Genomic DNA, 27,853 nt, shown 5'->3' with positions numbered 1-27,853 from the left:
GACAATGATGTATGTTCTATACGATTTCAGCCATGTTCATGCGATCAGTCTGACTGTACCCTTAGTGTGCATTAAACCGAAACTATACATGCTGAACACGGCATTAAATATCCCTAATTCTGAACCTGTTGTGCTTTATTCTCTACAGACCTGGAGTTGTAGATTCAACATCATAATGTACTAAACATGTTAACCTGTGAATTCTACTTTTTATAGAACTTTGAAGAGGAAAACCCACTGAAACAAGTCAGAGATGAGTCGAAACCAGAGGAGGGATTCTCAGGAAGAAACACGGAAACATCACAAGGTATTGTCTCCTATTAAAGTTCTTCATACTGTCATGACGTCGCCTGCTTGGGTATTGCAAACCCCATCCCCCTCTCCCTGCCTTTCCCTGCCCCTTCAACCCATGCTGTGGTCACAGAGAGGTCGTAAATTCCTGAGAATCTCCTCATGGCCCAACAGTATTAGACAGAGGGTAAACTTTCAGAACAAAGGAATTTTCTCCCACCTCACAGAACTTGAGGTACGAACATATTTCATGTTCCTGCAAAAGTATAAAAGATCGGTGGAGAGTCTAGCTATTAACATGCCCATTGGTCACCACGGGGGAAACTCATGAGAGACTGTGGGACTACATTACCATACCGCTGTTTATATAATACCCTCAGATATGAGGTTTACATCTGTTTGTTGTATAAAATGAATGAGTGAGTATGATACTGTTTGTATAATTGTGTAATATGATTTTGGACTGTTTAATTAAGAAAAATACAAATCCCTTTTTGATTTGAACTAAACCCGAGGACCCGCCCCTGAGCCAGTTGGGTCAGACACCCAAGGACAGCCCCTTCCTGCTATCTGAATAAAAGTAAACTCTGAGAAATTACCATTAGACCATGTTTTCTCTCCATGGGGAGAACGAAGGTTAAAGTAACATTGCTGAATCTTTAACCATACCACGTGGTTAACTTCTTTGGGCTGCAAGCCCGAAGCCGGGCACAATATGACAACAGCCACTTCAAGTGCAGGGCGTGAAATTCAAAATATATTTTTTAGAAATATTTAACTTTCACACATTAACAAGTCCAATACAGCATATGAAAGATAAACATCTTGTGAATCCAGCCAACATGTCCGATTTTGAAAATGTTTTACAGCGAAAACACCACGTATATTTATGTTAGCTCACCACCAAATACAAAAAAGGACAGACATTTTTCACAGCACAGGTAGCATGCACAAAACCAACCTAACTAACCAAGAACCAACCAAACTAACCAAGAAACAACTTCATCAGATGACAGTCTTATAACATGTTATTCAATAAATCTATGTTTTGTTCGAAAAATGTGCATATTTGAGCTATAAATCAGTTTTACATTGCAACTACCATCACAGCTACCGTCAGAAATAGCACCGAAGCAGCCAGAGTAATTACAGACACCAACGTCAAATACCTAAATACTCATCATAAAACATTTCTGAAAAATACATAGTGTACAGCAAATGAAAGACAGGCATCTTGTGATTCCAGCCAATATTTCCGATTTCTTAAGTGTTTTACAGCGAAAACACAATATAGCATTATATTAGCTTACCACAATAGCCAGAAACACAAGCCATTTACCAGCAGCGAAAGTTAGTGATCGTAACAAACCAGCAAAAGATATATAATTTTTGACTAACCTTGATAAGCTTCATCAGATGACAGTCCTATAACATCAGGTTATACATACACTTATGTTTTGTTCGAAAATGTGCATATTTAGAGCTGAAATCAGTGGTTATACATTGTGCTAACGTAGCATCTTTTTCCCACAACGTCCGGATATTTTTCTGACACTCACATATTCTGACCAAATAACTATTCATAAACATTACTAAAAAATACATGTTGTATAGGAAATGATAGATACACTAGTTCTTAATGCAATCGCTGTGTTAGAATTCTAAAAACAACTTCATTACGACATCCAGCTTAGTTATAGCGAGAGAGTGCCCAAAATCTGGGCGCAAACTACTAGTACAACATGTTCGACAGATATATGAAAGAGCATCATAAAATGGGTCCTACTTTTGATGATCTTCCATCAGAATGTTGTACAAGGGGTCCTTTGTCCAGAACAATCGTTGTTTGGATTTAGAATGTCCTCTTCTCCAGTCAATTAGCACGGAAAGCTAGCAAAGTGGCGCAAAGCTCTCCTTCCTGAACATACGCAGACAAAGCAACACGCCTAACGTCCCGAAAAAATTTCAATAATCTAATAAAACTATATTGAAAAAACATACTTTACGATGATATTGTCACATGTATCAAATAAAATCAAAGCCGGAGATATTAGTCGTCTATAACGACAGCTTTACAGAAGGCAATACCAGGTCCCTTCTCACGCATTCCAGGAAACAGGAAATTGGGTCACGTCATGCCAAGAGCTTTTATTCGACCCCAGATCAAGTAATACACTCCATTTCTTCTCTCACTCCCTGTTGACATCTAGCTGAAGGTGTATGACGTGCATGTATACTGATATATATGAAGGCCATTTATAGGCAGGCCCTAGAACAGAGCATCGATTTCAGATTTTCCACTTCCTGTCAGGAAGTTTGCTGCAAAATGAGTTCTGTTTTACTCACAGATATAATTCAAACGGTTTTAGAAACTAGAGAGTGTTTTCTATCCAATAGTAATAATAATATGCATATTGTACGAGCAAGAATTGAGTACGAGGCCGTTTGAAATGGGCACCTTTTTCCAAGTTACTCAATACTGCCCTGCAGCCATAAGAAGTTAAACTCTTATACGAATAAGAACAAGTTTTTGATATTGACTACTAGTCTGCAGTTAGGAATTCGGTATCATTGAACGCGAAGAAAGACAACCGCCGAAACAATCATTCTATAACGAATGTCACTCTGAACTATCCACAATAAACGAGACAGAAGGAACTCCAACCAAAACGTACTTCTCTCCAACGATCAAGACGACACACACCGAGCGTAACTATATATATATATTGATTGCAATTGTTCCCGAATGAGTGAGCGTTCATGTGTAAGGATTAGCATGTCAATTGTTATGATTATGGACTCTGTAGTGAATTCTTAGTCAAACCGCCATTTTCCCTTTGTCTAACAAGCTATGCCGGTTCAGCCCACTAGGGCATATTTCTCCTATCATTTCATGTAACTATTTTTAAGTTTGTTTGTTTGTTTATGCATTTCTGTGAATTAATTAGTTAGTAATAAATAAATGATTTAAGACAATTGATGTATGGATGACTCATAGTGAAGACTGGGTTTGTGCAGATAATCAACAATTTACGACGTTTGGAATGAGACTAACGTGAGGTAAAAATAAATAAATAATTAATCAGAAGACTATTGATCAGATATGAAAATATCTGAAAGGTTATATTGGGAAATTATAACTTTGTAATCTAATAACTTTCCCTGGTGCCCTCGAATTCATAGTTAATTAGTTACGTTATTACTCAAGTGATAGCGTAATCCCTAATTACAGGAATCTTTGATAAAAATAAAAAAAGTCTTCAATTTAACGATAGCAAAGACACGACAATACCAACTCCATTCATTGCCCTTACACCTCATGTCTGCTAAATGACTAAAATGTAAATGTTTACCACGACATACTCCACTTTCAATAACATATGATTTGGTAACACTGCCATAAATGTTTTATTAACAAGCATTTCTAAACTATTTAAAGGTTATAAGTATAGGCTGGTTTACAGTTTGTCTATCGACATGTCTGTAGCCAATTTTCGCAGTGTCATAATGAACATTATATTGTCATATGTCATTAAACTTGTCCTTGCCGTTATGAAAAAGCATATAACACAAAAACTGCTGTATTTTAAAAATGAATTTACACTGAACAAAAATATAAATGCAACATGTATAGTGTGCTGTGGACAATAAAAGGACACTCGAAAATGTACAGTTGTGTCAAACAACATAATCCCACAGACGTCTCAAGTTTTGAGGGAGTGTGCAATTGGCACATTGACTGCAGCAATGTCCACCAGAGCTGTTGCCGGATAATTGAATGTTCATTTCTTTACTACAAGACGCCTACAACGTTGTTTTAGAGAATTTGGCAGTCCGTCGAACCCGGCCTCACAACCACAGACCACGTGTGGGTTTGCACAACCAAATCATTTCTTTCATAAACCATCTCAGGGGAGCTCATCCGCGTGCACATCGTCCTCACCAGGGTCTTGACCTGACTGTAGTTCGCCGTCGTAATTGACTTCAGTGGGCAAATGCTCACCTTCGATGGCCACTGACACACTGGAGAAGTGTGCTCTTCACGGATGAATCCCGGTTTCAACTGTACCGGGCAGATGGCAGACAGAGTGTAGGTTTTGTGTGGGAGAACGGCTTGCTGATGTCAACGTTGTGAACAAAATATGCATGGTGGCGGTGGGGTTATGGTATGGGCAGGCATAAGCTATGGACAACGAACACCATTGCATTTTATCAATGCCATTTTGAATGCACAGAGATACACTGAGATTCTGATGCCCATTGTCGTGCCATTCATCCACCACCATCACTTCATGTTTCATCATGATAATGCACGTCCCCATGTCACAAGGATCTGAACACAATTCCTGGAAGCTGAAAATGTCCCAATTCTTGCATGGCCTGCATACTCACCAGACATGTCACCCAGTGAGCATGTTTGGGATGCTCTGGGTTGACATGTACATCAGTGTGTTCCAGTTCCCACCAATATCCAGTAACTTCGCACAGCCATTGAAGAGGAGTGGGACAACATTGCACTGGCCACAATCAACAGCCTGATCAACTCTATGCGAAGGAGATGTGTTGGCTGCATGAGGCAAATGGTTGTCAGACCAGATACGGACTGGATTTCTGATTCACACCCCTACATTTTTAAAGCTATCTCAGTAAAATCTTTGAAATTTTTGCATGCTGCATTTATATGTTTGTTCAGTATGATATATGTTAATCTAGCAAGCCAGGCAACTAAAATCAACTTTCTAAACAATGTTTAAGTTTATTAATAACTTTAAAATGTTTGTATTCATTATTACTGGAAAAGAAACTCATAACAATGTCATTATTTACAAGGTAATGGTGAGCTAATGACAGAAAATAGCTTAGGTTTGGGTTGTGTGTGACGAAATAAAAGCAGGGCATTCCACAGGAGAAATGTATTTTGCACTGTCTATTTGCTGTAGCAGTTGGGTAACCATGACAACAGACGTTGCAACAGGGTCAAAGTCTAACGTTTGTTATGTCTCCGTGACAAGGAAAACGCCCTTCGCCTCACCTGTGTGTGACGTGAAGGAGGACAGTATGCTTATTAGCCTTTACACATAAAATATAATTGTATGAATGTATCAAGAGGATATAAGGAGAATAAAACAAGGAGAATAAAACAAGGACAATAATGGTCTGGGATAAAAAATGTTTTCCATCATATCATAGGCCTGTGCCTTAAACAAGGCTGGTGTTGTTGCCTACTTTTTATATTTGGCTAAAATAACTTTTTAGCTCTCGCAAGTAGACTAGGAATTTAAATGCAGCGTTACATACATCAGTAAACTTCCCTTTGAACATGAGTTCAATGAGTTCCGAATGATCAGGTTCTCTTTTGCATTCATCATTAACTTAAACAAATGTATTTATTATATACACTACATGACCAAATGTATATGGACACCTGCTTATCGAACATTTCATTCCAAAATAATTGGCATTAATATGGAGTTGGTCCCTGTTTTGCTGCTATAAGAGCCTCCACTCTTCTAGGGAGGCTTTCCACTAGATGTTGGAACATTGCTGCGGGGATCTGCTTCCATTCAGACACAAGAGAACTCGTGAGGTCGTGTCCTGATGTTGGGCAATTAGGCCTAGCTCACGGTTCGCTTTCCAATTCATCCCAAAGGTGTTCGATGAGGTTGAGGTCAAGGCTCTGTGCAGGCCAGTCAAGTTCAGGCCAGTCAAGTTCTTCCACAAGATCTCGACAATCCATTTCTTTATGGACCTCACCTTGGCAAGGGGACATTGTCATCCTGAAGCAGGAAAGGGCCTTCCCAAAACTGTTGCCACAAAGTTGGAAGCACAGAATCGTCTAGAACGTCATTGTAAGCTCTAGCTTTAAGATGTCCCACTACTGGAACTAAGGGGCCTGAACCATGAAAACAGCCCCAGACCATTATTCCTCCTCCACCAAACTGTACAGTTGGCACGATGCATTGGGGCAGGTAGCGTTCTCCTGGCATCTGCAAAACGCAGATTCGTCCGTCTTACTGCCAGATGGTGAAGCGTGATTCATCACTCCAGAGAACGTGTTTCCACTGCTCCAGAGTCCATTGGCGGCGGGCTTTACACCACTCCAGCCGACGCTTGACATTTCACATGGTGATCTTAGGCTTGTGTGCGACTGTTCAGCTATGGAAACCCATTTCATGAAGCTCCCAACGAACAGCTATTGTGCGTACAGAGGCAGTTTGGAACTCGGTAGTGAGTGTCCTACCACTTCGCGGCTGAGCCATTGTTGCTCCTAGACTTTTCCACTTCACAATAGCAGCACTTACAGTTGACCGAGGCAGCACTAGCAGGGCAGAAATTTTACGAACTAACTTGTTGGAAAGGTGGCATCCTATGACGATGCCACATTGAAAGTCACTGAGCTCTTCGGTAAGGTCATTCTATTGCCAATGTATGTATATGGAGATTGCATGGCTATGTGCTTGATTTTATACACCTGTCAGCAATGGGTGTGGCTGAAATAGCCAAATCCACTAATTTGAAGGGGTGTCCACATACTTTTGTATATCTAGTGTATTTTGCTCATTTTATCACTAGACTGTATTTTAAGAATTCAATGAGCGAGAATATTTTACACGCAAGAATTCACCTGTGTGAAGCGTTGTCTATGTTGCTTGCTTTTCCCATTGCCTCTCCATTCAAATATGAATGGTAATAATACTGATTCACTGCACCTTAATTACATTGAGATTAGTTATTGGGGCGGCAGCGTAGCCTAGTGGTTAGATCGTTGGACTAGTAACCGAAAGGTTGCAAGATTAAATCCCCGAGCTGACAAGGTACAAATCTGTCGTTCTTCCCCTGAACAAGGCAATTAACCCACTGTTCCTAGGCTGTCATTGAAATTAAGAATTTGTTCTTAACTGACTTGCCTAGTTAAATAAAGTTCAAATATTCTGCCCATTTACTGTGATAGACACCTCCTGATAAAGTGCTAGAGGAGAACACTGAACTTCAAAGATTGAATCTTAAATGTTGTGTTCATCTGTGTGTTTAGACAACAGTGTTAAGATGAGGAAAAGTATGCCCAATTAATCACAGGAGCATGCATTTAAAGGTGAATTCAGATATGAGCTGCAAAACCATTTAAAGGGAAATTCCACCACTTTTCACCCTCATATTCATTATCTCCAGCACTATTCCAGTGTCTATATATGTGAAAACGTAATTTCTACAATCTGTAATTAAAAAGAAGGTCGTAGAAATAGCTGCTCAATGACATCATCCAAAGGGAGCTATTATGAGATCAGATCAGGTAATTTTTGAGATCAGATCATAGATGGTAATTTGAGATCCGATATGGTCATTTATGAGATCAGATATATGGTAATTTATGTTTGGTTCAATTTGGAGAGATCTTCTGCAACACAAAGGAAATATCCAGTAACACTTTCTATGATGCATACACATATAATGCCCTGTAAGTGCATTTATAATGCCTAAATATTCAGTATAAGATATTACAATCAAGTAGCATGTACCATCATCATTGCTTTCTGGTGGCAAACACTGTTAAAGTGGTTGACTTGTTAAGTAAAACAGTATTCAATGCTGGTCCTCAATGCTCAAATCAAATAATGCATGTGATGAAGTGGATATGCATATAAAACGTTGTACATGTAAGTGTAGCCTACATGTCTATCTAATATAGCCTATAGTAGCAACAATTATTTATATAGCAATACTAGTTATGTTATTAGTAGTCTATTAATAGTAGGGTATACAATGATAACACTTAATCAAAGTTTAAAAGTTAAATCAACTCCCTCTCCCTTTCTCTATCAACATGTTTTGTTACTATTTCATTGCTAATGTTAATAATAATCACTTTACTATAATTTGAGCCTGTCTGTGGCAACACTTTACGTTGCATTAAGTTGCATTATTACACGATTATTACATGATAGTTCATGTTGTAGTTGTGCATTGTTACACTGTAACTGGTAGATTTCTATTCAGTGCAGGTACACAAATGCAATTTCAAGATACCTACACAAAATAGCTACATAAAATGCCCATCAAACTACTTCAATTCAAACTTGTACAGTCTCGATTTTTCATAAAGTGCCCCAAATGTGAAGCAGGTATTAACTAATATAATTCATGATCCATTTTTAATCCATAATTGTGTGTGTGTGTGTAATATTATGTTAACTAATATAGTCCATCAGTTATACCTTAACTGCAGGGCAATAAAACATGAACTACAGTGTAATAGTGCAGCTTAATGTTAAGTGTTATCCACCCAGCTTGCTGATAGTAGCATGAAACCATGAAAACAATACCTTGCTTTTCTTCTGGCTAGTCTTTCCTCCCTAGCAACTGGATCTGCGTTAATCTTTAGTCTGTGCCGTGCACCCCTCTCCTTATTAGACAACGGCATCTACAGTATAAAGATAATGTGCCTTGAAATACCTTACAATTCCATAAAATAGTTTAAAATTATAATATTAGTGTTATTGTGCAGAGGATTTATCACAGCATTCTTTTAATTGATATAAAGGTGCTGCCAAGTATATTGGCACCTTTGCACGTTTCTTAAATAATTCCCCATTTCTTCTGAAATAAGTTTAAATTGAAAACAACTTTTGGTATCCACACCTTGTTATTGGATTTTAAACACTGCAGAATTTTTGTTGTTGTTGTTGTGTGACTTCAAATTATTTTTTTAGCTTGTTTCTTTCCATATCAAAAGTAATTGCAAGCTGGTCTTTTCTACTTTTCCTCCTGTAATATATTTCTAGAGTTAAACTATAGCCTTGACAATAATGTATTTTCCCCTAGTACTTCCTGCTCCAGACCAGCTGACTGTTGACTCAGTGGACACCACATCAGCTGCTGTTAGCTGGAACCATCCACCAGGATTGGACCAAACCCAACATCATTACCAGATCTCCTACCGCTGTTCAGGGACAGAACCACACATCACTACCACATCTTCACACAGCATCACTCTCTGTGGCCTGAAACCTGGCACTGAATACTCTGTCACTGTCTGCACTGTGCTGGAAAATGAAAAGCAAAGTAAACTGGTGTTAACAACCTTCACCACAAGTAAGTACCCTACTTAAGTATTATTTCTGGTGTGAATGTTTATCAGAATGACTAATGTAAATGAACTAATCCTAATGGATGTGTGTCAGCATGGGATATAAAGGTACAAAACTATATGATGGTGAATTCCCCAGATCTCATAATGCAGTTTGGTGTTGAAATCTATAAAGGTTGTGTAATACCCTGTTAAAACATGTATTGAGAAATATGATTTACGTAATAATGTGGATGTATATTTTGTACACATTATAAACATTTAATCAGATTTGTTTAATTTACATAAACTCTACGTTTTACTACAGCCTTCACTGTTGGGCCTAAGTTGGTTAAATTACTATGTACTGTTACTTGAAATATGTTGGGACAGTTTCTGTTTACGTCAAGGGTGTCTGATCGTTAGGGCCAATCAAGATGGACTATGGGTGGTGTGCAGAGGGTTTCACTGGTTTTTCTGTTGTTGCTGAGAAAGAGAAGGAAGAAGGGCGAGAGATGTTTTTGTGAAGACAAGGTCTGGTCCAATAATGCATTTATTTTTGGACTGCGTTATTTAGACATAGAGATTAATTTAGGAAATCCATTTGTCATATCGAGGACGGTGAAGAAAGCAGTGGGAAAGGTGGATTCAATCAAGGTGACTAGAAGTGTCCTTGTTTTGGTTCATTGTGTTGATGAAGAAGCTGCACTGGTTCTGGGACAATTGTCCACATCAGAAGAAATGTGTATTGATCTTCGGAGCAGGGCGCCTGCCAAAGGAGTTGTAGCTGGAGTCTCGTTGGATATAGATGACGAGTACCTTAGTCAGAAAATCACAGGAGTGGACAGTGCATGTCGCCTGATCCGTATGGTAAATGGAAGGAAGGAGACAAGCCTATAGATATTATTGTTGTTTGAAGAGACTACCTGAACATGTGAAGCTTGGATATGTGAGGTGTACGGCGAGAGCATTTGTGTTCAAACCATTACAGTGTGGGAAAACAGTCATGTGTCAAATGTTTGCAGATAGGAGAAGTATGGTATTGAAGAATCTGTCAATGGAAAATGTTTAAACTGTGGTGGGGATCATACTCCGGGCTTCCTTGAGTGACCTGTTCGGGTGAAGGAGGTTTAGGTGTCAAAGATCAGGGATGTGCAGCAGATTTGCTCTGTGGAGGCGGTGAAGAAAATCAAAGGGGCAAGAGGCAACCATGTTGCAATAAGCCGATGGATGCAGTGCAACCAGTTGCTAGTGTTTTAAGACAGTCGAGTTATCTGGATACACTCATTGTGAAGAAAGTGAATTTTGTGGCATTTGTAGCCACAGTGATTGTAACGATAGTCGTCATATTCCTCCTCCTCGGACGAGGAGAGGCGAGAAGGATCGGAGGACCAATTTGCAGCGTAGTAATTTGACATAATGATTTATTAGACAAGACGAAAACGAACTACACTTGATAATTAACAAAACAAACAAAACGATGTAGACAGACCTGGACGTAAGAACTTACATGTAACGAAGAACTCACGAACAGGAAAAATGACTACACAAAAGAACGAACGGACAAACAAACCGAAACAGTCCCGTGTGGCGCAACAAACACAGACACAGGAGACAACCACCCACGACAAACAATGTGAAACCACCTACCTTAATATGGCTCTCAATCAGAGGAAACGTAAACCACCTGCCTCTAATTGAGAACCATATCAGGTCACCCATTAACCAACATAGAAACACATAACATAGACTGCCCACCCAAACTCACGCCCTGACCGACTAACACATACAAAAATAACAGAAAACAGGTCAGGAACGTGACAGTGATTGATTGTACAGCACAAGTGTCTAAGAAGTCCAAGAAGCTGGACATCAGTATATCTGCAGCCAATAAGTTTTTGGGGCTCAAAGACTTCAGGGCAGAAGCACTGCAAGGACTGTTGCCGATAGGAAATGTCCCGCCTTCACAGGAGTCTTTTGAGTAGGGTGACCAGACGTCCCCGTTTTCCGGGGACAGTCCCCGTTTTTGGTGGCCTGTCCCCGGCTGGAGCTGTCCCCGGAAATGTCCCCGTTTTTAACAGTGCATTAAAAACAGACTGCAAAGTGAAATAATATTTCACGTGGCAAGAAAGACCGGGCAGCAGAGCCTACCGGTTGACGTCTCAATCGCGTTGTGCTTGTTTTGTCCAGCAGAGGGGGCTGCTCTCTATAGCAGCTTCATTCACTCTTCTTCTTCTTCTACTAACTACTTGCTCGCGCTAGTTTTAGAGAAAACTTTTGTGGAAAACTCGGCCAGAAGTTAGCAAGTGTCAAATGAATCCACAACATCAACACAAACGTCTTTTCAAGCCAGGTAAGTTACAATCGTTTGAGATACTAGCTAGTGTTGTTATATTATATAGATAGATGATCTGCTCTATAAGGTTTTAAATAGGTTATGCTAGCTAACATTAGCAATGTCGACTAAATTAATCTAGCTAGGTTGGCTTGCTAACGTTACTGTCATGGTAACGTTAGCTAGGTTAAAAAACGTTCACATGTAAACATGCAGTGGACGGGCTATTTTGAAAATATGATTATATTAAATGAATGCACAATTAATTACGGAATATTTATTTGTAGATGACAATTTTAATGGTTTGGCATTATAATAAGTAGTGTGAAAATCTATTTTGAAATTTTCATGGATAACATTAGCATAATGTTTTCTGTTAGAGAGTGGAGAGGAAGGAGAGGAGGGAGAGGAAGAAGACTGGATAGGAAGAGTGAAAGAGAGAGGAGGAAAGGTAAAGATATGATTACAGAGCCTGCCAATTTATTATTCCAAACAATGTTTTTGAGATAAAATACAAAAATGAGGCAAGCAATGGGAATCAGTTAACCAAATTATTTTATCTAATAGTGTACTATTTATTATTAAAGATTGGAGAAGAAGGAAAAATGAAGGGAATAAAAAGAGTGAAGCGAGGAGAGTGTAGAAGAGTGAGGTGGAAAGGTATAGAGAAGGAAAGGAAGAAAAAGAAGGAAGACGAGTGAAGAAAAGAGGAGGAGAAAGATTGGAGCAGAAGAAAAAGTTAAGAGTAAGAAGAGCAGACAGAGGAGGTACAATGGCTCTTTCCAAGAAGTGGAAATGCCATTTTAATGACATGAGAGAATTTCCATTTGTTACGGCTGTCTAATTACTCCTCGGATGAGGAGAAGGAGTAAGGGTCGGACCAAAACGCAGCGTTGAATGAAGACATAATGAATATTTATTAACGACAAGACGAACACGAAAAAACACTTGGAAAATACAAAACGACGTAGACAGACCTGCACTTGAGAACTTACATATACACGAAGAACGCAAGAACAGGTACAGACTACACAAACGAACGAACGAAAACACGAAACAGTCCCATGTGACAGACACAGGAACAATCACCCACAAACAAACAGTGAGAACAGCCTACCTTAATATGGTTCTCAATCAGAGGAAACGTCATACACCTGCCTCTAATTGAGAACCATATCAGGCAACACATTTAACCCAACATAGAAACACATAACATAGAATGCCCACCCCAACTCACGCCCTGACCAACTCAACACATACAAAAACAAGGAAAACAGGTCAGGAACGTGACACCATTTATACGCTCAGGTCAAGACGATAGAATGGTTCGCTGCACCCTTTGTATTTCCTCTTTTTCAATTGGCAGCGGGGGAAGAACGACAGTGGTACGAACGACAGTCAAAAGAACGACAGTCAACAGACGAAAAAGCATAAAGCCTCTCTGATTGCCTGTGTTGGAATGCCCTCTGTCACCACAATCTTCAAGAAGGTAGTGCCTTCCCAAGAAGAATATGATTCAGCTGTGCAGGAGGGTGTCTTTGCATACCACACTATGCGACACAATCATAGTTACAGATCTATGGACTGCACAGCACAACTGACACGGAAGCTTTATGAGCCAAAGTTTACATGTGCTAGGACAAAATGTGACACTATAGTTTGTAACATGTTAGCACCATGGGCAACCACAGGACCTAGACCAGGTTGAATTTGTGTCCCTGTCCATTGATGTGTCCAATCATGGACATGTAAAGCTGCTGCCAATAGTAGTCAGCTATTGTAAGATATATGATGGCAGCACATCTGTGAGGATGCATTGTTTGATGAGGTTACTGGCCTGCAAGAGTTCCTAAAGGAGGGAATCTTTTGAAGAATGGAAAACATCTGAGACACTGCTTAGTCAGAGATGGAGCACGGTGGTTACCCACTTCAAAGAGAATGACATCCCACACACTAACCTGGCTAGATCAGCATCTGTTGTCATGTGCTTACCTGGAAGTAATGCACCAGTCGAGAGAGTGTTCTCCCAAATGAATGATTTTTGGACAGCAGCAAGAAATATGTTCACTGTTCCTACCATCAAGGCCATGCTTATTGTGAAGACAAACTTCAACCTCCCCTGCCAGGAGTTCAAGGAGAAGCTGGCCAAAGACAGAGCAATCCTGAAGAAGATACATTCTTCTGAGAAATATACAGATTAGGTTGGTATGAGTATATTATGTAGTTACTAATCACATCATCGTCTTATTTCTTTATTATGTTGTTAAGTAAGTTTTTCACATATACTATTGCCTGTTTTTTCAATTATGCTCATGTTCTCTTATGCTCTTATTCTACCAAGACCACTGAATGGTTGTTCAGATCGGACAGTTATGTCTTGTCTGTAGTGTTTCTGTAATATAGTTGTTTTCCCTATCACAGTGTGCCTGTTAGACTAAATACATGAAACTGGAATTGGCCCCCTTTTTTATTTCATAGATAATAACATTTGATATTTTAATGATATATTGACCGCCAAATTGGAAATGTCCCTGATTTTCATTTCAGAAATCTGGTCACCTTACTTTTGAGCCTGTGTAGGAACATGATAAGAATTTGTTTTTTCACAGAAAGCAGGTTGATTTTGTTTAGTTAATTATAATTTATTTATATTTTTTGATAGTTTGCATGATATTCGATTTATTTTTAACCACATGATTTTCTTTTTTGGGGGATTGTTGTTCACCCGCACAGTAGGTGGCAGAATGCACATCAAATTGTTGCAAATGCCATTATACCATAGAAGAAGAAGATGCTCATGTGAAGCGGGAAGACGTTTTGTGTACTTAGTTTTTTCCTCGAATTGCGTTTAACTGAACTCTACTTTCCTCACCTTAACAAAATAAAATGTATAGTTTAATATTTTAGCGAGAGAGTCATCTCAATTCGCTTGCTGCTTGGCTGGATTAACAAAGGTTCCAGACGCTTCGGCAGCTAGCTTGGGTTTGTCGGATCGGGAGCTGGAGAGGACGGTTTGGTCTGAGGGAATTTGAGGGCTTCGTTGAATTGGATTATAAATAGGTAACAGCATTGGAACTGTTGGTTTCAACGGGTTTCTGCGAAACCATGAGTAACTGTGGGGTTAGCCTAGTGTTTTTTTGAGCTCCAACGGCGCCAACTAACATTTTCAGTTTAGCACCCAGGTTTAGTCCTGTTTTAAAATTGTATGGTGTCATGTGTATTGCAGATTGAATGGAAGTGTATCATTCATTATTTTCTATATAACCATTCTATCTGTAGGTAAGAACACTGGTCTCTGGTTTTTCCCTAGCAAGTTAAGTCATACCAGGTTTATTATATACTAAGTGTCCGTTTCACCATACTTACTGGATTGATTTATCTGAGCCTGTGGTGAGAGGGTTACAGTTGTTTATAACAGGGTGTGAATTCAGGCTTTCTTCCATTCCTGTGAGTCATTATGTCAAGGAGTTGATCTGCCTCTGCTTGTTTTAACTTTATCAGTAGTACAGTGTAAAACACTATTTATTGTGGAGGGGATCTAGAATTACAACATTCTTTTCATTTATATTAATTAATGAATATAACAAACTTAATTTTTGTTACAACAGAAGCTGTTTTGTAATGAATGTGACTTCTGTTTTTAGTTTATTTCTTCCCACATCAAAAGGAATGTCCTACTTTGACTACTTTTCCTCCTGTAGTATATTTCTGGAGTTAAACTGAAGCTGCACTGACAGTAATGTATTTTCCCTTAGTACCCCCTGCTCCAGACCAGCTGACTGTTTATTCAGTGGAATCCACATCAGCTGCTGTTAGCTGGAACCAGCCACCAGGATTGGACCAAACCCAACATCATTACCAGATCTCCTACCACTGTCCAGGGACAGAACCACACATCACTACCACATCTTCACACAGCATCACTCTCTCTGACCTGCAATGTGTCACTCAGTACTCTGTCACTGTCTGCACTGTGCTGGAAAATGGAAAGCAAAGTCAACTGGTGTCAGCAACCCTCACCACAAGTAAGTACCCTGCTTTAATAATTTTAATAACCAGAAAACATACTTATGTAATTTAACTAATCATAATGGAGGTATCAGTATGGGATGTAAAGGTTCAGTATGTTCCCTGATGAGAAATATATGATGGTGAATTCTACAGATCTCATCATGCAGTTTGGTCCTGAAATCATAAAACGTTTTTCATAATATTTGAATTACTGCTTGCTTCCAATTCCTGTGAGTCATTATGTCAAGGAGTTGATCTGCCTCTGCTTGCTTTAACTTTATCAGTAGTACAGTATTAAACACTTTGTTATTGTGGAGAGGATTTATAATCACAGCAGTCTTTTAATTATTATTTAAAAAATTGGTGTGGCGGCAACAATCTGGCAGCGGCGCAGCGCCATACAGCAGAACCCCCTAAACTTCTGTTATGACTCCTGTTTATTTCTTCCCAGATCTAAAGGAATTGCAAGCAGCCTGTTCTACTTTTATTCCTGCATTTTATTTCTGGAGTTAAACTGTAGCACTGATAATAATGTATTTTCCCTTAGTACTTCCTGCTCCAGACCAGCTGACTGTTGACTCAGTGGACATCACATCAGCTGCTGTTAGCTGGAACCAGCCACCAGGATTGGACCAAACCCAACATCATTACCAGATCTCCTACCACTGTCCAGGGACAAAACCCCACTACACTACCACATCTTCACACAGCATCACTCTCTCTGACCTGCAATGTGGTACTCAGTACTCTATCACTGTCTGCACTGTGCTGGAAAATGGAAAGCAAAGCAAACTGGTGTCAACAACCCTCACAACAGGTAAGGAATTACCCTACTTAAGTATGATGTCTGGTGCAAAACTTTGACTAGTTATGAAAATGACTAATGTAAATTAACAAATCATAATGGATGTGTCAGTTTTACATTCCCCAAAGACAAACACAATGTCATCGCTCCCCGAAAAGGGAACAAACAAAGATAATCGCGGCTCTTAAATACCAGCAGGACCAGCGGCTCTTAAATACCAGCGGGGCCAGCAGCTCTTAAATACCAGCGGGGCCAGCAGCTCTTAAATACCAGCAGGGCCAGCAGCTCTTAAATACCAGCAGGACCAGCAGCTCTTAAATACCAGCAGGACCAGCAGCTCTTAAATACCAGCAGGACCAGCAGCTCTTAAATACCAGCAGGACCAGCAGCTCTTAAATACCAGCAGGACCAGCAGCTCTTAAATACCAGCAGGACCAGCAGCTCTTAAATACCAGCAGGGCCAGCACAGCTGTAACACATACTGACTAACGAGGTGACTCCAGTCAGAGCGCCCAACCTAGTCAACCTCTAAATGGACAGAGAAACTGAAACTCGTAACAGAACCGAAACCCGTAACAGTCAGCATGGGATGTGAAGGTCCAGTATCTTCCCTGATGATAAATATATGATGGTGAATTCCCCAGATCTCATCATGCAGTTTGGTGCTGAAATCATTAAACGTTGTTTATAATACAGTGTCTGAATTCAGGCTTTCTTCCCTTCCTGTGAGTCATTATGTCAAGGAGTTGATCTGCCTCTGCTTGCTTTAACTTTATCAGTAGTACAGTGTAAAACACTATTTATTGTGGAGGGGATCTAGAATTACAACATTCTTTTCATTTATATTTATTTATTTTTGGTGTGGAGGCAACAATCTGTCAGCAGGACAACACCGTTACTAAATGAATATAGCAGAAACCCTTCATTTGTGTTACTTTACAAATCCTACTAAATGAATATAGCAGAAACCCTTCGTTTGTGTTACTTTACAAATCCTACTAAATGAATATAGCAGAAACCGTTCATTTGTGTTACTTTACAAATCCTACTAAATGAATATAGCAGAAACCCTTCATTTGTGTTACTTTACAAATCCTACTAAATGAATATAGCAGAAACCCTTCAATTGTGTTACTTTACAAATCCTACTAAATGAATATAGCAGAAACCCTTCATTTGTGTTACTTTACAAATCCTACTAAATGAATATAGCAGAAACCCTTCATTTGTGTTACTTTACAAATCCTACTAAATGAATATAGCAGAAATCCTTCATTTGTGTTACTTTACAAATCCTACTAAATGAATATAGCAGAAACCCTTCATTTGTGTTACTTTACAAATCCTACTAAATGAATATAGCAGAAACCCTTCATTTGTGTTACTTTACAAATCCTACTAAATGAATATAGCAGACACCCTTCATTTGTGTTACTTTACAAATCCTACTAAATGAATATAGCAGAAACCCTTCATTTGTGTAACTTTACAAATCCTACTCAATGAATATAGCAGAAACCCTTCATTTGTGTTACTTTACAAATCCTACTAAATGAATATAGCAGAAACCCTTCATTTGTGTTACTTTACAAATCCTACTAAATGAATATAGCAGAAACCCTTCATTTGTGTTACTTTACAAATCCAACTTCTGTTGTGTGACGTCTGTTTTTAACTTATTTCTTCCCAGATCTAAAGGAATTGCAAGCAGCCTTTTCTACTTCATTACAACTATTCTACTTTCCCTTCTGTAGTATATTTCTAGAGTTAAAATGTAGCACTGACTAATGTATTTTCCCTTAGTACTTCCTGCTCCAGACCAGCTGACTGTTGACTCAGTGGACACCACATCAGCTGCTGTTAGCTGGAGCCAGCCACCAGGATTGGACCAAACCCAACATCATTACCAGATCTCCTACCACTGTCCAGGGACAGAACCACACATCATTACCACGTCTTCACACAGCATCAGTCTCTCTGACCTGCAATGTGGTACTCAGTACTCCGTCACTGTCTGCACTGTGCTGGAAAATGGAAAGCAAAGTCAACTGGTGTCAACAACCCTCACCACAAGTAAGGAATTACCCTACTAAAGTATTATGTTTGGTGTCAAAGTTTATGATTTTAACTAGATATCAAAATAACCTCCTACATATGCGATTACATCACCTGGTTTAAACGTCTCTAAAGACTATATCACTCTCTTCATTACTCAATGCCTAGGTTTACCTCCAATGTAATCACATCCTACCATACCTTTGTCTGTACATTATGCCTTGAATCTATGCTATCGTGCCCAGAAACCCCCTCATTTTACTCTCTGTTCCGAACGTGCTAGACGCCCAGTTCTTATAGCATTTAACCGTACCCTTATCCTACTCCTCCTCTGGCGATGTAGAGGTTAATCCAGAACCTGCAGTGCCTAGCTCCACTCCCACTCCCCAGGTGCTCTCATTTGTTAAGTTCTGCAACCGTAAAAGCCTTAGTTTCATGCATGTTAACATTAGAAGCCTACTCCCTAAGTTTGTTTTACTCACTGCTTTATCACACTCTGCCAACCCGGATGTCTTAGCCGTGTCTGAATCCTGGCTTAGGAAAACCACCAAAAACCCTGACATTTTCATCCCTAACTATAAAATGTTCTGCCAAGATAGAACTGCCAAAGGTGGCGGTGTTGCAATCTACTACAAAGATAACCTGCAGAGTTCTGTCTTACTATCCAGGTCTGTACCAAACAATGTGAGCTTCTACTTCTAAAAATTCACCTTTCCAGGCAGCGGGACAACACCATTACTAAATGAATGTAGCAGAAACCCTTCATTTGTGTAACTTTACAAATCCAACTTCTGTTGTGTGACTTACGTTTTTAGCTTATTTCTTCCCATATCTAAAGGAATTGCAGGCAGCCTTTTCTACTTTACGACTGTTCTTCTACTTTTCTTCCTTCATTTTATTTCTGGAGTTAAACTGTAGCCCTGACAATATTCTATTTTCCTTTAGTACTTCCTGCTCCAGACCAGCTGACTGTTGACTCAGTAGACACCACATCAGCTGCTGTTAGCTGGAACCAGCCACCAGGATTGGAACAAACCCAACATCATTACCAGATCTCCTACCACTGTCCAGGGACAAAACCCCACTACACTACCACATCTTCACCCAGCATCACTCTCTCTGACCTGCAATGTGGTACTCAGTACTCCGTCACTGTCTGCACTGTGCTGGAAAATGGAAAGCAAAGTCAACTGGTGTCAACAACCCTCACCACAAGTAAGGAATTACCCTACTTAAGTATTCTGTTTGGTGTTAAAGTTTATTAAATTTATCAACTAGTTATCAAAATGACTGAAGTAATCATAATGGATGTGTCAGCATGGGATGTAAAGGTACGTTGTCTTTGACTATTCTACTTTTCCTCCTGTTAAAGAGGATAGAAATCCTCGTAATTTCATGATTTAATTATTTCTATATAGTCTAAACTTTCTCACTCTGAACTTCTAACGCCAGTGGGATGGGTGTGACTTCTTGACAATGATCACAATGTCTCCAACGTACAGCGCTCCATACAGCGCTCCCGGAGGAATTAGGATGAAGTGCCTTGTTCAAGGGTACAACATATTGTTCACCTTGTCCGCTCCAGTATTCAAACCTGCAACCTTTCGGTTTCTGGCCCAACACTGTAACCTCGAGCCTGCCTATCTCTACCTTACCCCTACCTACAGTGTCCTCTGTTAATATTGAGGCTACCTGCCTCTACCCCTACCTACAGTACCCTCTGTTAATATTGAGGCTACCTGTCTCTACCTTACCCCTACCTACAGTACCCTCTGTTAATATTGAGGCTACCTGCCTCTACCTTACCCCTACCTAATAGTACCCTCTGTTGATATTGAGGCTACCTTCCTCTACCTTACCCCTACCTACACTACCCTCTGTTAATATTGAGGCTACCTGTCTCTACCTTACCCCTACCTACACTACCCTCTGTTGATATTGAGGCTACCTGCCTCTACCTTACCCCTACCTACAGTGTCCTCTGTTAATATTGAGGCTACCTGCCTCTACCCCTACCTACAGTACCCTCTGTTAATATTGATACTACCTGCCTCTACCCCTACCTACAGTGTCCTCTGTTAATATTGAGGCTACCTGCCTCTACCCCTACCTACAGTACCCTCTGTTAATATTGAGGCTACCTGCCTCTACCTTACCCCTACCTAATAGTACCCTCTGTTGATATTGAGGCTACCTTCCTCTACCTTACCCCTACCTACAGTACCCTCTGTTAATATTGAGGCTACCTGTCTCTACCTTACCCCTACCTACACTACCCTCTGTTGATATTGAGGCTACCTGCCTCTACCTTACCCCTACCTACAGTGTCCTCTGTTAATATTGAGGCTACCTGCCTCTACCCCTACCTACAGTACCCTCTGTTAATATTGATACTACCTGCCTCTACCTTACCCCTACCTACACTACCCTCTGTTGATATTGAGGCTACCTGCCTCTACCTTACCCCTACCTACAGTGTCCTCTGTTAATATTGAGGCTACCTGCCTCTACCCCTACCTACAGTACCCTCTGTTAATATTGATACTACCTGCCTCTACCTTACCCCTACCTACAGTACCTGTTAACTCGAAATGACACAACGATAAGGTTCCAGTTTAACAAAGTTTACTATACCGTATGAACACACTACAAGGTAGCCATTACACTCAAGGCTAGGTCCATCAACGAACTGACTCCCTGCGCATGCGCACTCTTGACTGAGTGATAGCCCCGTAATAACAGAAGTATAGGGATACTTAAAACATAAACTTAACAATCTCCCCCTTTTCTTTAAAGACAAATAAAACATCAACAACATAATTAAATGTCCAAGTATTATTCAAGATCCCCATTACAAATGGGTTGTGTGACAGTTTTTATTTGTATTACTTACTCAAGCTGCCACTTTCCATTACTGAGAGCCTGTAGGAGCACAAGACCGGATGCTCCTTTTTATTCAGACAGTCAGCAAGCTGTTCCTTTGTGCTTGAATAAGTTCCTTGATGCTGCTAATCTTGAAGTCTTTTCTCTGTGACAGACTTTGTTGACTTCACAGCATCAACTAATGAGTAGTTGTCAGTGACACAAACTACAGGTAGAAAGTGCCGCAGCCCATAAAATTTGACCTATCTTTGACCTCAATTGACCAGCTTCAATTCCACATAGAGGGGAATTTCTTTGTACGGCTCTTGATGAATCCATGTGGATGGGTTGAAGATTCTTGATATAGCTCCCCTGTTGCATCAGTATTTTCCCATCAACTGTAATAAACTCTATGCCAACATAACAAAAATGATCATGCTCCTCACGGCCAACCTAAAAAACAGCTTTGAGGTGAGGAATCACAGTTGAAGCAAAGGTCTGTGAGCCACCCCAGATAAAGTCATCAACATGACAGGCAAGTACTCCAGTCACATTGCAGTCTTGATCAAGCCAATAGAAGACTGCAGGGTCCACTTGTGACATTTTTCCACCTGTATTCAGCATTGTTGCCTTGACTTTGTTGTACCAGTAGAGTGATTCATCTGCCAGTCCATACACACACTTTTTTAGTTTCCAGTGTTCCTTCGCTTTTAGCTTCAGGCGGAGGTCGGATGTGAATGTCCCTTGACAGCTCTGTTCCCTGCAAAAATGGAGATTTGATGTCTATGGAATTAAGTTTCCATTTTTTTCTGTCAGATCACTGACATTAGCAATCTGAGTGACTCTGAGGCGCATGTCGGTGAGTCTTTTGTGAGTTCTTTAGCAGCCAGCTCCTCAAAACCTCTAGCCACTAGACGTGCTTTAGGCACTATTCCAGTTAAGGATTCTTTAAGGGTACACACCCACCTTGTTGAGACGCATTTTTGGCCAATGTCTTTGACTTCCTCAAACACTCCATTTTTCCTCCAATTACTGAGCTCATCTAGCTTAGCTGAGTCAAATGACACGTCCTTTGTTTCAGGTACATAATTTTGAATGTCATTCTGTTTTTCTCGATTTTCCTTTGGTTAAATTCTGAGATTATCTACAAGTGACAGGTCAGCTGACCCCGTTGTACCAGAAAGTGTAGCTGGTTCAGAGTACTGCAAGTTGTACCAGTTCTTGTATTTTGCTTTTCCTGCTCTTCCAATGACGGTTGCTGTATGTGGAATACCACTTTCTCTGTCCATGTATTTAACAGTTTGTCCAGTTTTCAGATTGGAACAACCATGTTCTCTTAACACATGTGGCTGTTGTTGAATTTTTTCCTCATTTGAACGCTCAACAGTATTACCTGTGGCATGGTTGAAGGTCTCTGCTCCATTTCCTGTGTCAGTTTCAGTGTCCATATCATTGAATGCGACATCTGGTAGGTTTGTGTCTGTTACTGTGTCCTTTTTGTCATTTTCATTAGGAGACTGATTCTCAGCAACAGCCCCTCTATCTTGTTGATCATTTACTTTCCGCAATCTTGAATGATGCACCCTGACAATGATGCCTCCGTGCCTCACAAATATCACCACACCATCATGACCAATGACTACTCCCGGTCCTTTCCACTCTTGACAGTCAACTCGTTTGTAGTACACTTTGTTTCCAGTTTCGTACTTCTCATCATCATTATTCCCTGAACTGCTGAGTAACTTCTGAAGTCTGTCAACTGTATCATGTCCAAACTGTTTGTAAAGCTTTAACAATACTTTGTGTTTTTCTTTAGTGCTCATGTTCTCTGTGACTGTCAGAATCTCCATGTGCTCTGTGTCAGTCAGAATCTCATTTTTGCATGGACTCTGTGTGATGTCTTTGTCTAAAATGTTTACACAATAGTGGCCTGAGGTAGTAAGTTCAAGAGTCACTGGTTGTTTAAACATCACTGCCTTGTCATTTTTTATGTCTAGTACAGCCTCTGCCTTCTTGAGGGAAGCTTTACTTAATAGTAAGGGGATATTTGTAGGGACCACCTCTGTTTCAATGTGACACTTAGTCTGACCAATTTTTGCTGGTATCTTAACGCTCTTGGTAGAATGGACAATTCTCCCATCTCCAAATTTGAAAGCTCTGTTGCTTGGTGTGTCAATTATATTTTGTACTTCTTTCATATTTCGTTCACTGACATAGCTATCAAGCCATTTTGCACCACACACTGTCCATGTACATGCAGTATCAATCACAGCGGATCCTAAGGATTCAACTATAAAAATCTCAGTATCAGAAGCAGATTCATTTGAAAACAGTGTAATGTTACACTGCTCTATCTCTGTGTTTACATTTTCATCTGTTAGTTTAACTTGTTCATTTTCATGAGGACAGTCTTTAACCCAATGGTAAGTGCTATGACAAATAGCACATTTTGATCTCCTTCCATTTTTGTCCAGTGGATTTGTGCCGGAAAATGGCGCCCTCTTCTGGTTGTCTTGAACGTGACTTGGTGGTGCCTTTTCTCTGCTGCTCAGTGTAATATGCTGCGTCACTCACTTGCATTCCATCTGTTATTGGCGCGACAGACGTCTTTTCACCAAATATTATTTTTAGTGCAGACTTCATTGATGCAAAAGTCAGCACAGTACAAGCAGTCAACGCCAACTGTTTCTCCCTACCATCTAGACAGGCAGTATCTAGCAACTTGAAAGCTAACACTGCATCCGGGAGAACCATGTCGTACTTGCGCATCCTATTGTACCTCTGTTCGAAATTAATGATGTAGTCCGTCATTGCAACCGAAATATCTCTCGTAACACTGTCAAAGTTTGAAAATGCCTCGTAGGCACGGTCTTTCTCTTCTTTAAGAAATACAGAATCCAGTGCTGTGATCAAAGTTCCCATACCGTCATCCTTGTTCAAATCCTCAACGGATATTTCCAGTGCTGTATCTCTCGCTCTTCCCTCAAGCGATAATACCACCGCAAGTGCTTGCTTTTTCACGTCCAGGTTAGTAACTCGTGTGCAGATTGCAAGTTCATTTTTTCAACTTTCGTACGACCTCTTCTCGTCGAAGCAAGGTGGCACATTGTAGTTATTAACCATCCTCTGCTACCAATGTTAACTCGAAATGACACAACGACAAGGTTCCAGTTTAACAAAGTTTACTATACCGTATGAACACACTACAAGGTAGCCATTACACTCAAGGCTAGGTCCATCAACGAACTGACTCCCTGCGCATGCGCACTCTTGACTGAGTGATAGCCCCGTAATAACAGAAGTATAGGGATACTTAAAACATAAACTTAACAGTACCCTCTGTTAATATTGAGACTACCTGCCTCTACCTTACCCCCAACTACAGTACCCTCTGTTAATATTCTATCAGTCTGACCCCATTCCTCACTATTATCTGATACTAGCTGTGTGCTTCTGTCTGCTCTCTTTTTTATTTTTTTTATTTCACCTTTATTTAACCAGGTAGGCTAGTTGAGAACAACTTCTCATTTGCAACTGCGACCTGGCCAAGATAAAGCATAGCAGTGTGAACAGACAACAACACAGAGTTACACATGGAGTAAACAATAAACAAGTCAATAACATGGTAGAAAAAAAGAGAATCTATATACAATGTGTGCAAAAGGCATGAGGAGGTAGGCAATAAATCGAATAATTACAATTTAGCAGATTAACACGAGTGATAAATCATCAGATGATCATGTGCAAGTAGAGATACTGGTGTGCAAAAGAGCAGAAAAGTAAATTAATAAAAGCAGTATGGGGGGTGAGGTAGGTAAATTGGGTGGGCTATATACCGATGGACTATGTACAGCTGCAGCGATCGGTTAGCTGCTCGGATAGCAGATGTTTAAAGTCATACCCTCATGACCTATTGATGAATACTGGATAAGAATCCTCATCTGAGCTCTGTCTCAACATTCTTCCCATTTTTTTTTATTTTTTACACCTTTATTTAACTAGGCAAGTCAGTTCAGAATACATTCTTATTTTCAATGACGGCCTAGGAACGGTGGGTTAATTGCCTTGTTCAGGGGCAATTGTTCAGTCAGCTCGGGGATTCAATCTTGCAACCTTACAGTTAACTAGTCCAACGCTCTAACCACCTGCCTCTCATTGCACTCCACGAGGAACCTGCCTGTTACGCAAATGCAGTAAGAAGCCAAGGTAAGTTGCTAGCTAGCATTAAACTTATCTTATAAAAAAAACAATCAATCAATCACTAGTTAAACTAGTAATATCATCAACCATGTGTAGTTATCTAGCGTGTCCTGTGTTGCATATAATCGATGCGGTGCGGAAAAAGGACTCGTTGCTCCAACGTGTACCTAACCATAAACATCAATGCCTTTCTTAAAATCAATACACAGAAGTATATATTTTTAAACCTGCATATTTAGCTAAAAGAAATCCAGGTTAGCAGGCAATATTAACCAGGTGAAATTGTGTCACTTCTCTTGCGTTCATTGCACGCAGAGTCAGGGTATATGCAACAGTTTGGGCAGCCTGACTCGTTGCGAACTAATTTGCCAGAATTGTACGTAATTATGACATAACATTGAAGGTTGTACAATGTAACAGCAATATTTAGACTTATGGATGCCACCAGTTAGATAAAATACGGAATGGTTCCGTATTTCACTGAAATAATAAACATTTTGTTTTTGAAATGAAAGTTTCCGGATTCGACCATATTAATGACCAAAGGCTCGTATTTCTGTGTGTTATTATGTTATAATTAAGTCTATGATTTGATAGAGCAGTCTGCCTGAGCGATGGTATGCAGCAGCAGGCTCGTAAGCATTCATTCAAACAGCACTTTCGTGCGTTTTGCCAGCAGCTCTTCACTGCACTGTTTATGACTTCAAGCCTATCAACTCCCGAGATTAGGCTGGTGTAACCGATGTGAAATGGCTAGCTAGTTATCGGGGTGCGCGCTAATAGCGTTTAAAATGTCACTCGCTCTGAGACTTGGAGTAGATGTTCCCCTTGCTCAGCATGGGTAACGCTGCTTCGAGGGTGGCTGTTGTTTTTGTTTTTTTCCCCGTTCCGAGCCCAGGTAGGAGCGAGGAGAGGGACGGACGCTATACTGTTACACTGGCAATACTAAAGTGCCTATAAGAATATCCAATAGTCAAAGGTATATGGAATACATATGGTAGAGAGAAATAGTCTTATATTAACTACAACCTAAAACCTCTTACCTGGGAATATTGAAGTCTCATGTTAAAAGGAACCACCAGCTTTCATATGTTCTCATGTTCTGAGCAAGGAACTTAAACGTTAGCTTTCTTACATTGCACATATTGCACTTTTACTTTCTTCTCCAACACTTTGTTTTTGCATTATTTAAACCAAATTGAACATGTTTCATTATTTATTTGAGGCTAAATAGATTTTTATTGATGTAATATATTAAGTTAAAATAAGTGTTCATTCAGTATTGTTGTAATTGTCATTATTACAAATAAAAAAGAAAAAATCGTCCGATTAATCGGCATCTGACTTTTTTGGTCCCCCAATAATCGGTATCGGTATCGGCGTTGAATAATCATAATCGGTCGACCTCTAGTTTCAACAGTTTCCTCAAATGGTAGGGAATTACATGACATGAGCATATTGCGATGCAGAACCCGGACCTCATAGACAGGGCTGTCATCACCTTTCCTGGTCACCACCACATGTATTTGGTCCTCCCAGTGTGATCTTAGCTTTCCCGGCCCCCCACGTTCTGACATGTTCCTCACCAGTACACGATCCCCTGAGACCAGAACTGAACTCATTTTCCTACAATCATAGTGGGCTTTTCCCTTTGCTGTTGATTTCTCCATGTTTCTAATGGCGATGTTATAGACTTCCGCCATCTGTTGCTGCCACTTCTTAGCATAATCCTGGTATGATTTCTCCTGTTCCTTTATCTGTAACCCAAAGACAAGGTCAACAGGTAGCAGTGGAGCCCTTCCAAAGAGCAGGAAATACAGTAAGAACCCAGTAGCATCACTGGTGATACAATTATATGAATGAATGAGCTTGTTCAGATAATCACCTCAGTTGGCCTTTTTCTCTTCATCTAGTGTGCGCATCATTGACAACAGTGAACGGTTAAATCTCTCCACCGGAATCCCCTGTGGATGATATGGAGAGGTTCTGGAATTGGCTATTCCCGTACAGTTCTGCAAGGCTCTGAATAACTGCTTTTCAAACTCTCTTCCCTGATCATTATGGATTTTTGACACAAAGCCAAACTTTGGGAAAGAATAATCAAAAGCTTTTTTTGCTGCAGTTTTCCCTGACTTATTTCTGGTGCGGTAGGCTTGTGCACATTTTGTAAAGTTATCTGAAATAACTCAAATGTACTCGTAGCCCCAAACAAGCAATAGGGAAAAGTAGG

The 27,853-nt window shown here is 40.1% G+C and overlaps 1 protein-coding gene across 1 annotated transcript in view; it reads left to right on the top strand.

Moving 5' to 3' along the window:
* Positions 1 to 27,853, top strand: part of LOC129842088 (receptor-type tyrosine-protein phosphatase H-like) — a 58,676-nt gene that overhangs the window by 11,475 nt on the left and 19,348 nt on the right. The window contains exons 3-8 of the mRNA XM_055910480.1: positions 217 to 307; positions 9,112 to 9,381; positions 15,446 to 15,715; positions 16,249 to 16,518; positions 18,310 to 18,579; positions 19,507 to 19,776. Coding sequence (XP_055766455.1) covers positions 217 to 307; positions 9,112 to 9,381; positions 15,446 to 15,715; positions 16,249 to 16,518; positions 18,310 to 18,579; positions 19,507 to 19,776 — 1,441 coding nt within the window. The remainder of the gene's footprint in view (positions 1 to 216; positions 308 to 9,111; positions 9,382 to 15,445; positions 15,716 to 16,248; positions 16,519 to 18,309; positions 18,580 to 19,506; positions 19,777 to 27,853) is intronic.

Source organism: Salvelinus fontinalis, unplaced genomic scaffold (assembly GCF_029448725.1).
Source record: "Salvelinus fontinalis isolate EN_2023a unplaced genomic scaffold, ASM2944872v1 scaffold_0011, whole genome shotgun sequence".
Lineage (NCBI taxonomy): Eukaryota > Metazoa > Chordata > Actinopteri > Salmoniformes > Salmonidae > Salvelinus > Salvelinus fontinalis.
This window is presented reverse-complemented; position numbering and strand designations above follow the sequence as displayed.